Raw genomic sequence first — 13,705 nt, 5'->3', positions numbered from 1 at the left:
AATATTTTGGATAACTTTTCTTGGGGATAGTTATGAATGTTGATTTTAGCCAGTCTCGAGGATATTGGCCCGTATCGTAAATTCGGTTGAACAGTACTGTTAGAATGTCCATGTTGTCGTCTATCAACATCAGAATTTCCGAAGGAATTTCGCCTGTACCGCATGCTTTCCTATTTTTTAAAGGACGTTATTGCAGACTCTACCTCTTGCTTGGTAATTAAGGTTTGTGTGAGTGGTGGGGAAATGGATTCGTAAGTGGATCTGTTGTCATCTGTGAATAGCTGTTTTATATATTCAATCCATATTAGCTTCTTCTCTTCAGCTTCTTCACAACTTCAGTATTGCTGCTATATAAGATTTTTTAATTTGTTTTCCGGTATACTCCCGATGTTTATTTAAATTTTTATGGAGATTAAAGTCGTCATGCTGAATATTATCTATTTGATTTCTGACTATAACTTCATTCCCTATCTGTCCTGGGGGGATTTCCAGGTATAAAGTCTTCTTTTAGGTAGGCAAAACATCGTGTTTGTTATCAGCATGTTATATTCTTGGCAGAAATTACTTAGCCGGTCACCTCTATCGTTCCTTTCAACCAGTCCATATTGTCCAATAATACCATGTTATAAATCATTACCCACTTTGGCATTGAAATCGCCCTGTATTAACGTAAGTTCATGGTGTTTTGTCATTTTCATTAAGTCCTCAATTTCTGTATAGAAGGCTTCGATTACTTCATTATTGTTATCTGCTGTGGATGATATTGATATTTATTGGCTTGGCTTCTATTTTTAATAGCACTGTTCTGTCAGATTTCGGGACAAAACCACTTTAAAACGTCGTTATGCTATTTTTTAATATTAGACCTACCCCATTTCTATGATTCTTGTTGTTATTTCCGGAGTAAAATATTTTTGTCTGTTTGGGAGAAAAAATTCACCATTATTCACTAATCCCAAGAATGTCAATATTTAGTCTGTTCATTTCCGAAATTGCCCCCCATACCATTGCTATCGCAAACGATTCGTTTTCGAATGTTTTTCGATAGTTTTGCGGATATTTTGTTCGAAAACGACACACGAGAACGAATTGAAAAACGATTCATTCGTCGCTCAGTTTGTGGCAGGAAAACCTTCGAATTCGAATGTCGTTAATAATATTATTAGCGAATGAAAGATGATCGTTTTTACGATAGTACCGAAAAAGCATATTTGGCGGATTTTCGATTTTATGACATGTTTAACTTTATCTGACGTCTCTTAATTTTTCTGTTATGTACCTTTTCTTTTTTGTAATGTTTGCGATTCAATGCGTGTAACAGTTTATAAACATTGTTGTCTTGTATTTGTAACCAAGCTTTATGTTGTGTTTATCATCACTTCTTGTTAATATTATAAGTAGCATTTATATCGAAAATATTTGAAAAAAGCAAATGGGAATTTTTCACGAACTACATAAAATTATTTTTTAAAACGTAAAAAATTTCCAAAGTAAAAATGTTTCTCGAATTGTTGGTCAGACGCTGCCTTTTCTTTTTAGTTTAATACAAAAAAATCAAGAAAAACGAATAGTACAATAAAAAAATTGATTTTACATATTAAACCGCGAAAATTGCATCTAAGCACGCTGTGCATTTTCTTTTCTATTTTTATTAAATATCTGATAAAACAACAAAACATACAAAAAAAGATTTTTTCAAATGGGGCCAATATTAAAGAATGTTCGGATATAGCTCCCAAACATTTTCGGAGTTATGTCCGCAAACCAAGTCCGAAATCATTTTAGGTGTTATGTCCGTTAGGAGTTATACCACGGCACCGATTATAAGATTTCCCGGAAATTTTAAAATTTGGAGTTATTTTAAAAAAATCACAATAACAATTTATGTATGTTTTATAAAGTCTTCTTCGAGAGATTTGCTTCTCAGAACAAGGTTAATCATTTTATAACAAATCAGACGCACTTCAGATTTGAATTCAATTTTTCATCAGGTAATGAGGCTCTACTTATGAATATAGGCTTCATATTCTTGATTTGATTAATTACTAATTACTGGAATCAAAACTTTTGTTTCATAAATCGAATATAGAATACACTTTCATATGTGCCGATTGTTTTCAAGTTTCATTTTCTTCAAAACTGAAATAAACAGGGCAATCATAAATAAAAATTCCGTGAGGAATTTGTTCCCTTTCCCAAATTTTTTATTCCCGTTTTTACGTCCAAAAAGAAATATTTTCTTCGATTAGGCGAGAATATTCCATAATTAGGTTATTCTAGTAGGGGATGGAAGATACCAAGCAACGGTCCTGACCGGTTTTAACATGGCAAAGCCCAGGATTTATCTTGGTCCCACTTTCATCTCAAGTGGACACTGATCTCCCCGTGGTGTCACCTGGGAAACTGCCTTTAACATCCGTTAAAGGTAGTGAGCTAACATGTGCCGCGCGTTCTCTTATAAGAACGTTAAAAACTTGGGTTTGGGCGTCGGGTTAGTAACCCTCCCCTAGAAGAAACAGCATACTATGAAAAAACGAAAGAAAAGAAAAACAACCCCCTCTAAAGTTGACGAACCCCGCAAACGTTTTAAGGACCATGATCTGCGAATCTGCACCTGGAATGTTCGCACTCTTTATAGAGAAGGTGCAGTCTTCGCATTGGCAGACGTACTTGAAAAGTACAAGGCCGATATTACTGCCATACAGGAAATACGATGGATTGGAAAAGGCGTCACAACAACGCCTAAAGGTGACGCAATTTATTACAGCTGCCATGACGTAAAGCATGAGTTTGGTTGCGGATTCGTAGTTAGTCGGAGACTAAAACATCTGGTATCCAGCTTCACCCCAGTGAATGAAAGACTTGCTGCAATTCGAATAAAAGCTAAATTCTTCAACATCAGCTTTATTTGTGCTCATGCTCCCACTGAAGAAAAGGACGAACAGACCAAAGATATATTTTACGAGCGCTTAGAAGAAACATATGACCGTTGCCCTGCCCATCACATTAAAATCATTCTAGGCGATTTTAATGCCGAAATTGGAAAGGAGAATATCTTTGGCCCAACAGTCGGTAAATTCTGCCTCCACAGTGAAACATCTGACAATGGTATGAGGCTGATAGACTTTGCAGCTGCAAAAAACATGGTAGTTAGCAGAACCAGATTTAATCATCTCGATATTCATAAGGGCACCTGGCTGTCTCCAGATCAGAAAACAAGAAATCAAATCGATCATGTTTTGATAGATGCAAGACATTCATCGAGCGTGTTGGATGTACGATCGTTCCGAGGCGCAAACATTGATTCGGACCACTACCTTGTTGCAGCAAAGGTACGCACCCGCTTAAACGTAGCAAACAAAGTACGAACAGACACAACACGAAAGTTAGACATCGGTAAGCTGCAATCACAACAGATAGCCACAGCATATTCCACTCAACTAGCCCAATTGCTTAATCAAAGCACTCCTCATCCCGATAACATATCAGCGCAGTGGCAAAGCATTGCCCACTCCATGCAAACAGCCGCAAAATCCATACTTGCATACCAGAGGCCTCCACCAAGGAATCCATGGTATGATGAGGAGTGTCGTGCTGCCACCGAAGAGAAAAATGCGGCGTATAGGGCTACTTTACAATCCGTAGCAACGCGTAGCGCACGAGAGAGATACAGGGAGAAAAGGAGAGAGGAGAAACGTCTTTTCCGCAGGAAAAAGAGAGAGATAGAAAAGCGGGAGTGTGAAAATATCGAGATGTACAGGAGCCAGAATGAAGCCCGAAAATTCTACCAAAGAGTCAAGCATCAAACTGATGGCTTTGGTACAGGCACATCCTCCTGTAGAGACCAGCAAGGTAATTTGGTAACTGATACAGATAGTGTACTCAGGATATGGAAATAACATTTTTCAAAACTGTTGGTATCCAATAGCAGCGAAGACGACGAAGATACCACAGTCCCAATCCCAGAAGATGGTATTGAATGTATACCGCCCAGCCAAGATGAGGTAAGGACAGCAATAAATCGGCTGAAGAATAATAAGGCAGCAGGAGCCGATGGATTACCAGCCGAGCTGTTCAAAACCGGAGGCGACACGCTGATAAGGTGTATTCATCAGCTAGTTAGCACCATCTGGCAGGAAGAACGAGTACCCGACGATTGGAACCTGAGTATCCTGTGCCCCGGCCACAAGAAGGGAGATAAGACTGTATGCTCTAACTATAGGGGCATAAGTCTACTCCCTATTGCCTACAAGATCGTGTCAGGGATATTGTGCGAACGACTAAAGCCAATGGTCAACGAGATAATTGGACCATACCAATGCGGCTTTAGACCTGGCAAGTCCACCGTTGACCAGATATTTACCCTGCGGCAAATCCTGGAGAAGACCCAAGAGATGCAGATCGACACCTACCACCTTTTTGTCGATTATAAAGCAGCCTTCGACAGCCCGCTGCGTTCAAAGGTATTCCAAGCCATGTCTGAATTTGGTATCCCCGCAAAGCTCATCCGTCTTTGCAAAATCACTTTAACTGACACGAGCTCCTCAGTTAAAATAGGAAAGAACCTCTCCGAAGAGTTTGGTACCAAAAGAGGTTTCAGACAAGGAGATCTCTTTAACATCCTGCTGGAAAAGGTTATACGAGAGGCAAACGTCAAAAGAAGTGGCACAATCTACACCAATAGTCACATGTTACTTGCTTATGCTGATGATATAGACATCATAGGCCGATCAGTAAAAGAAGTAACTGATACCTTTATGAAGGTCGAAGGAGAATCTGCTAAAGTGGGTCTGGCGGTAAACGGTGAGAAGACCAAGTTGATGGTGTCGACACGCAATGCGTCCATTGAGCTCGGGCCGACTGTGGAAGTTGGTTCCTATAATATTGAGGTAGTAAAAGACTTCGTCTACGTCGGCACCTCCGTAAACACAACAAACGACATCAGTTGTGAAATAAAAAGAAGAATTGTATTGGCCAACAGATGCTACTTTGGTTTAAGTAAGCGGTTTAAAAACAAAGCCACATCTCGTCAAACAAAAATAACGCTCTACAAAACACTGATACTACCCGTGCTGATGTATGGCTCCGAAGCCTGGGTACTTGCGCAAGCAGACATGGTAGTGCTTGGTGTGTTTGAGAGAAAAATTCTTCGAAAGATCTACGGACCAATCTGCGTTGACGGTGAATATCGACGTCGCATGAACCACGAGCTGTATCTGCTGTACAACGACATCAATATTGTTAAACGTATCGAGATGCAGCGATTGCGTTGGCTAGGCCATATCATAAGAATGAGCGATGATGACCCCGCTAAAAAGGTGTATAAACACGGACCGCTTGGCGGTGCACGCAGAATTGGCAGGCCAAGGAATAGATGGCGCAAACAAGTGGATGATGAGATGAAAAGGCGCGGTATTCCAGAAAGCGAAGCAAAAAATAGAGAGAATTGGAGATCTTTTCTTAGTTCGGCCTATAGAACAAATGTTCTGTAATGGGCCAGCTAAGTAAGTAGTTTATCCACGTTTTAAAATCTCAATTTTTAAAAATTTCAGATTTTTAAATTATTTTCTGTGCGGAAAAATTCCAAGGGAAATATTCATGATTGCCCTGATCATGGAGGTATTATCATCGTACACGTTCGAGCTCGATACATTTATGTAACAAGTGAGCAAAGGCTATAGTCGGGACGCGGCCGACCATGTGATACCCTACACCACTACCCCTGTGCATAAGCTTTTCCCTGGTAAACATTTCTTTTAGGGAATATAAACCGACTACCACCAAAAATAATATGCCTCTTTGTCTCTGGTACCCCCATAAGCAACCAAAATTTCGTGACCATCCGATCAAAATTACGACCTGTAGCTTGATTGCAAAAAAATGGAAGAATTGGATGCATTACCGATTATTGTGGTATCTCCCTTGTTTGACCACCCTGCCAACCTGCTTTACATCAATGTAAACGTAATATTTTCTTCTTCCATTGACAGGCTTTGTCGTTGGAATACACCTACTAGAAGCCGATATATTCACAAAGAATAAAACTTTGAATTTGTCTCCAAATGAGTTTTTCCCCATTCCGACCCCTAAATATTATCCGGCTATCACCAAAATCAATAGACTTCTTCCTATGTGGGACCCGCATCAACTCCCAAAAAATTCGTGACGATCCGATTAAAATTGCGACCTGTAGCGTGATTACAAACAAATCGGAAAATGGGATGCATTACCGACTATTGTGATATCTCTGTTGTTTGAGCAGCTACGACAACCTACTTTACATCGTTGTAAAGGTGATATTTTCTACTTTCCTTGCCAGATTTTGCTTTTGATATATCTCTTAAAGAAACAGAGATATTGGCTTTGAAATAAAACGTTGACCTTTCTCCAAATAAGTGTTTGCCCATTCCGACCCCTGAATATTATCCGACCATCATCAAAATCAATAGGCTTCTTCATCTGTGAGACCCCCATTAACCCTGAAATTTTCGTGACGATCCGATCAATATTGCGACCTGTAGCGTGATTTCCAAAAAAATAGAAAAATTGGATGTATTACCGACTATTGCGATATATCCGTTATTTGGTTACCTACGCCGACCTAGTTTGCATCATTATGAAGAGGGGATCTTCTACTTTCATAGTCAGGCTTTGCTTTTGGAAAATTTTCAACTAAAGCTGTGATATTTGTAAATATAATTAAAATCGCAAAAATGAAAATTGGGGTTTTATTTGCTACTATTGCGATATCTTCGTTGTTTGATCACCTACGAGCACCTACTTTACATCATTAGAAAGGTGATAATTTCTGCTTTCATTGTCAGGTTTTGCTTTTGGTATACCCCATATAGAAGCTGAGATATTGGCTTTGGAAAAAAACGTTGTCTTTTTATCCACCTAAGTTTTTTGCCCTTTCCGACCCCTAAATATTATCCGACAATCACCAAAATCAATAGGCTTCTTCCCCTCCGGGACCCCCATCAACATCCAAAATTTAGTGACGATCCGATCAAAATTGCGGCCTGTAGAGTGATTACAAGGTTTAGATGGACAGACGGACAGACGGACGGACGGACGGACTGACGGACGGACACACATAGCCAGATCGACTCAGCTCGTCGAGACATTCAGTTTGATATATATAAGTATGGGTCTACGACCATTATTTCGATGCGTTACAAACTTTTTGGCCAAAACCAACTTATAATACCCTCCCCACATAGTGGTGTAGGGTATAATTATGTTGATGCCGGTGTATACTTGGCGTGGTATTTTTGACAAGCAATAGTCAAACATGCGGTGCCCACAAGAATATTTCTAAGTTGCAAAAATCTTTGGTTTAGGAAATATCTCTCATATGACTTACTTACACCCTTCAAATTACTTGTATTGATATATTTAGTTTAAACTGCTTCAATGATATTTTAAACTTGAACTAAATTCCTTAATAAGTTAAATTTAGGAGTATATATTAAACAAATACATTTTTGTGGCTGTACACCGTCTCATTACCGCCCTTGACAATTTTCTTTAAAAATAATTCCCACAAAAAATAAAGTAATATTAACTTCCTCAATGTTGTCTTTGTTTTTTTGTAATTCTTTTCGTAAAATTTCGATGAACATTTTATTCAATTAATTTCGACAAACATTGCCTTAAACTAATTTTATTTTTTTTTTGCTTCTTTATTTATTTCAGATATCCTGAGTCCACAAGCATGTGTTTGAAGGACATACACAATTCTGCGCGAAAAAGTCCTTCAATTTAAAAGACACGAAACAGCCATCCAACCAACCAACCAACCATTTATATCCTTATCCGCAACTGATACTGTATCACCGGCAGCAGTCAATAAATAAATCTAACGGTCGGTGGCTGGGGAGTACTTGAAGATGTTGGAAACCTAATGAAATTGAGATAAAATCAGAGAAAACAACCGCCAGCAAACGGAAAAGGAAAAAAGCAGTGGAGAACAAAAATACAAGACAAAAATAAACACTAATCGGAGACAGGAACAAAAAAAAAACAACAACAACAGTAGTAGTAGTAAGAAAAAGGAGGGAAGGAATATAATATCAATAAATGCTTTTGGCGAAGTTTAAGCATAGCACACACACAACTCGTAACAAAAGAATAGCAACAGCATTCACATCCACGCAACCCAGCAGCAGAAGCTCCAAAAAAGTATGTTCCTAATGAAACCAGCAAAATTAAGAACATTAGCGTCAGGAACAGTCACAACAGAAAACCGCCGTACTTTTGACTCAAACAAACTCAGAACCGATTGCACACTTTTGGCCCAGTAGCAGCAGTTAACAAGCGGCTACAACAGCCAAGGTAAAGGCAACACTTAAAAAGTCATTAGATTAACAATTGTTACCGTCACATATCCACATTCACATCCGTATCCTGTCTATCTTAAACACGGTGGCTGACTGGTTGGCTGGCAGACTGTCTGTTTGTTTGTGTTATGTTGCTTTCGTTTTCACACTGAGGACCATTACCACAATTATTCGTTTCTCTCTCTGCGTCTTGTATTCTCCGACCTGCTCTTTACAACAAAAGAAATTGCGCCGAAATTGTCGACATGTTATATCAAGCCATACGCCAAAAATATATCTAAACATCTTAGTCGTTGCGCGCCAACTCTCCCACAAAACCCCCCATCACCATCCTCGCAAAACCACACGCACACGGAGTATATACCAACCAGACTTTCTCTTCACTCCACCAAACTTCTCTCTGGGCATCCGTCTCTGTGAAGTGAAAGCATTCCAAATGTATCCACATCGTTACGTTTAATGTTTGGACTTTTGTGGCTGCCTCAGTACGCGTTTGACAACCGAGAAGAGTGCGCGACAAAGGACGAAACGCTAGCCAAAGCGTTGAGTAATTGTTTTGTCATGTGAATCGGATTTTCTTTGTGGCGACATCTACACCCAAATCAAAGCATTTTGGTAAATTTCCGGTTTCGTTGTTTAACCGCAAAACTTCGCGAGTACTTTCGTTTATCGTGGGTGGCATTTGCCACGTTGTTTGTTTGCCGTTCAAACAAACTGAGTATCGTGTTTTTACAAACAAAAGGAAATTGTTTTGAGTGTTCGCGCGTGTATGTGTGTGTGCATCCGTCGCCCTTTCCAAAATATTAAAAATGGCACGTAAAACTAAATTTGATGGTAAGTTATCACCCACTCAATCATATATTTTTCATTTATTGACGGCACGCTTTAATAAACATTAACACCAAATTGTTACAATCCGGACAAGAAATGACAACAATAACAAGAGCAACAACATCAACAAAGCGAATAAGGATTTTTCGTGAAGCACTTCCTAAATTATTATTGTGATTGAAAATTGACACGCGAGGAAATGTGATTTGTTGTAGAGCTTAAAATGATGTTTTGTTTAAATAGACCATATTTCAATTTGGATTATAACGGATACATCTATTTGGAGCTATTTAAAAGTTTTTTTGAAAAGGAATTAAAGTTCAAGTTAATTTTGGAAGTTTAAAGTGGACAAGAATAAGAAAATAAATGTGAAAAAAGTTAATGTTGGAAATTTAATGTGAACCGGAATAAGGAAATAAATGTGAAGAGAAATACCATGAAATACCTGAGAAATTATGTTATACTGTACTAACACTAGATGGAGTTACACCTGTAAAGAAAAGTTAGTTTGTCACATTAATTGGTGATAAAAACCAATAAACGGTGGTGCAATTTGTACATTCGTTAAATTAAATGTTTTGTGGAATTGTTCAAAATCTAATTTGGAAGATAACGCATAATTGTGAGTTCCAACAAGTGATGTGAATATTGTGAAAATAAATAAGAGAATATTTTTAAAATATTAAGAAAAACTACATCCACTTAAATAAGAATGGTACTCTTGTTGAGATGAACAGATGTGAAGAAAAAAATTCAAAACCGCCTTTATGCAAAAGTAATACTCGATATGAACTATGGGAAAGCAGACGTAGAGATCACATGTGAAACACGTAAAAATTTTTTGTTCAAGTGGATAGTTAATAATACAAAAAAAGATTATGGAATTTGTACAACGGAGCGAGAATATGATTCGTGGAATTTGATTCGAAATTTTAACGGATGGAGAAGTTTATTTAAAGTGATAGTACAATCAATGCGCATTTAAGAAATGATAATACGGTCATAGATTTAGTCAGAAATAAAACAAAGGTTAGATAGTATGAGCGAATCTTAAGCTTATAGTGAGACTGTGGAATCAAGACATAAGAAATCTGTGGTAGGTTTAGCTTTAAGGACACGTGATTCGAATTAATGCATCCGCTTTATTTGGAGACCAAATGTCCATCGTGATCATTCTGTAAGTAGAAAAATCAAGTAATAAGTAGAAAAGCGTTAAGTTCGTCAAGTTGTGTCGGGCCGAACTTTTTATACCCTCCATCATGAAATATTCCGCAACAACATATAATAATAAGTTTTCTTTCTATCTCGAAAGAACTTATGTTCGTAATTTGTGGTGGGGAAGTTTTCTTCCCACTGGGAACCCTTAATGGCAAACTACTTCCAATTATCGTTATATGAGGGCCATATCAAAATGTGGACCAATGTCCAGAACTTTTGGTGGAAAATTTATCTGACCACTGAGAACCCAATATGTCATTCATAACGCATCCAGTTTGAGCAGAAAGTGTTGATAAAAACTTCAAAGCCCAATATTGACCGGGAGCCATCCCTGTACAATGTGGCCTTTAGCAGGGTCATACGCAGGGGGGAGGGGCTGAATTTGGTCCGACAACATTTTTTGTGCTACTTTAATAATTTATTACGATTTTGTCCCTAAAATAATTTTTGTTTTTAAAATTTCAAATGAAAACTGATATTGTTCTGAAGGTTCTGTACTGAAAATGTACTTTATTAACAAGTTGTCTGAAGAAATATTTAAAAATTTTTTGTTTGAATACCCGTTTTGAGAGAAACTTCTAGTAAAACTGAATTCTTTCTTTATGCCATGCCAGTGTTTTGGAATTCTGTAATGAATATAAAGGTCTTGAGGCTTTAAACTCATTTTGTTTTCAAAACGATTACAAATTCAGTATTGTGCGGATTAGAAGTACATAAAATGAAGTGTCTATTGGACAATATGTACGACATATCAAGGGTTTTCCGTGGAGTATATCTCGAAAATCAATTAGAAAATTGATTTACTGCATTAATCAACATTTTGTATTCCTATTTTATATCAACATGTTGCTATATAATTGTTCCACAAACATCCCATAAGGGACAAGGGAGACTTCTCTCATATCAATGAGTGCACCCCGATTCATATTACCTCAATGATATGGGACCTACAGTTTATCGCCGAGTCCGAACGGCGTGTCTAAGACACCTCTAGAGAAGTTTTACATGGCTGAAATACTCAGGAAATGTCGCCAACATTACTGAGAGGTATTTTTCCACCGTTGAAAAGTGTATTGATGTTGCCTGGCCGGGGAATCGAACCCACGACCTTATGCGTGCAAGGCGGGTGTGCATACCATTGCATCACGGTGGCACCCGAAACCTGTTGCTATATAGTGGGAGAAAATAATGGGGAAAAATTTATTTTTGTCCATCATAAAGTGATAATATCTGCTATAAATAGCATGCCCATCTGAATTTTTTCTTATCAGTAACAAATATGTAGCTGAAAACAACCGTAAACGAAATTAATGCTCAAACTTTGGTTATTTGATATTGTATTAAAATCTGCTGTTATTTGTAAATGAAAAAAAAAATCGAATTTGTTGTAGCAGTGAAAATTGTTGTTCTCTTATGATATTTTCCTAGGTTAGGTTAGGTTAGGTTAAAGGACGCGCAGCTGTCGTGTTGGACAGCCACTCCACTCGGAGACCTTATGGTCCATTGTGTTCATCCTAAAGTAAGGGTAGGAGGAAAGAAAAGAAATAATAGCATATCGAGTTTAGAAATAGGAAAAAGGAATAATTAAGTAAGTTATAGGATAGTTGAGAATGATTAAGTAAGTGCTATGGATTGAAAGATTATTTGTAAGGAGAGAGAGAGAGAGAGCGAATAAGGAGGTTAGCAGTATTAAAAAGTTGTAAGTTGCTCGTGTTGAAGCCACTTCAGACCCTTGGCGAGAAGAAGCAGTGTTGTCGGCTCGGCTTGGCAGAGTGTTGTCAGAGATGATAGTGTGTGTTCACCCATTGTTTGAACTCTCCTGGTCCTGAGCATTGGACAACGGCATAATAAGTGCTCAATCGTCTCTGTTTCTTCTTCGTCTTCGCATAATCTGCAGTAGTCCGTGGGGTCATCTCTATCCCATTTGCAGGTCATTGATCTTATCCTGCAGTGTCCCGTGATAACTCCAATCATTAGTTTTAGATCGGGTTTTCTCATAGAGAGTAGGGAAGTGGTCTTCCTTTTAGAGAGGTTGGGCCAGATTGCCTTTGATACCTTGCAGCCAGGTTCGTTATTCCAGATCTGACCAGCCTTCTCCCTGTATGTTTGTTCTAGGAGCCGCATGAAGTGACACAGGGGTGGCCTGATTGAGTTATCGATTTCGATGTCGCTTGACTCAGATCCGCGACGTGCCAGTTCATCCGCCTTTTCATTTCCCTCGATGTCGCAATGCCCCGGGACCCAGCACAAGGTAACGATTGATCGTAGGGCCTCCAAAGCTTTCCTGCAGTGCAAGACAGCAGCAGATTTGATTGAATGGGATCTAAGTGATTTTAGGGCCGCTTGGCTATCCACATAGATAGTCACCGGTCCGGCTATATCCCCTTCCATGTTTTTAATCAATTCTGCTGCTTTCGTGACCGCAAAGATTTCGGCTTGGAAGACGCTACAATTTTCGCTTAGCTTGTACGAGATCCGTAAGTTGAGGGTATCGCTGTAGACGCCCGCTCCTGTTCCCTTTTCCATCTTGGATCCGTCGGTATAAATCTCTATACCGGGTAGAGGTAGGGATTTGTGGGTCCAGGCTTCTCTGTCAGGTATCCGAACTTCAATGTCGTCGAAGTGTAATTGTGGTGATATATAGTCACTGATTACCTCCAAACCCACCGATAGTCCAGATTGTCGTAAGATAGCAGCATGGCCGTAGTCGAAGTTACGCCATGAATTTAACTCCTTGAGTCGGAGAGCACTCTTTGCTGCCAACTCCTGTACTACGAGATTCATCGGATGAAGATCCAGTAATACATTGAGAGCAGCCTGTGGAGTGCTTTTCATGGCACCGGTAATTAGAAGAGATGCCGCTCTTTGAACGACATTAATCTTGCGGAGAAGGGATGTCTTATTCAAAGCATTCCACCATACCAATGAACCATAAGTTAGAATGGGGCGAACTATGGCCGTAAAAATCCAATGTATGACCTGTGGTTTCAAACCCCAACTCTTACCAATAGAGTTCTTGCAAGAATAAAGGGCTATAAGTCCTCTCTTGGCACGTTCCTCGACATTCCTTTTCCACGTTAGTTGGTGGTCCAGGATAATGCCAAGGTACTTGGCCTCTAGGGAGAGCTTTAGGGCCACTCCATCCAGCGTTGGTAGGGGGAATGGTTTGACTTTTCTCTTGTTCGTAAATAGAACCAGCTCTGTCTTAGATGGGTTCACCCCAAGTCCATTGTTGTGTGCCCATCTTGATAGTTTGTCCAGAGCTCCTTTCATGAGTTCCGATAGCGTTTGTGGGAACTTCCCGGTGATCATTA

At 39.0% G+C, this 13,705-nt stretch overlaps 1 protein-coding gene across 5 annotated transcripts in view; it reads left to right on the top strand.

Annotated features, from left to right (window-relative positions):
- Positions 1-13,705, top strand: part of 5-HT1A (5-hydroxytryptamine (serotonin) receptor 1A) — an 891,027-nt gene that overhangs the window by 408,480 nt on the left and 468,842 nt on the right. For 2 of the 5 annotated variants that reach the window (XM_073988641.1, XM_073988640.1), the window contains exon 4: positions 7,699-9,176. In XM_073988641.1, coding sequence (XP_073844742.1) covers positions 9,152-9,176 — 25 coding nt within the window. In that variant the 5' untranslated portion in view covers positions 7,699-9,151. Of the gene's footprint in view, positions 1-7,698; positions 9,177-13,705 lie in introns of those variants that run through there. The other 3 variants (XM_073988644.1, XM_073988642.1, XM_073988643.1) reach the window with 3 other exon arrangements.

Source organism: Musca autumnalis, unplaced genomic scaffold, assembly GCF_047663935.1.
Source record: "Musca autumnalis isolate F117 unplaced genomic scaffold, ASM4766393v1 scaffold_5, whole genome shotgun sequence".
Taxonomy (NCBI): domain Eukaryota; kingdom Metazoa; phylum Arthropoda; class Insecta; order Diptera; family Muscidae; genus Musca; species Musca autumnalis.
Note: the sequence above shows the minus strand (reverse complement) of the source record. Positions and strands in the feature narration are given on the sequence as shown.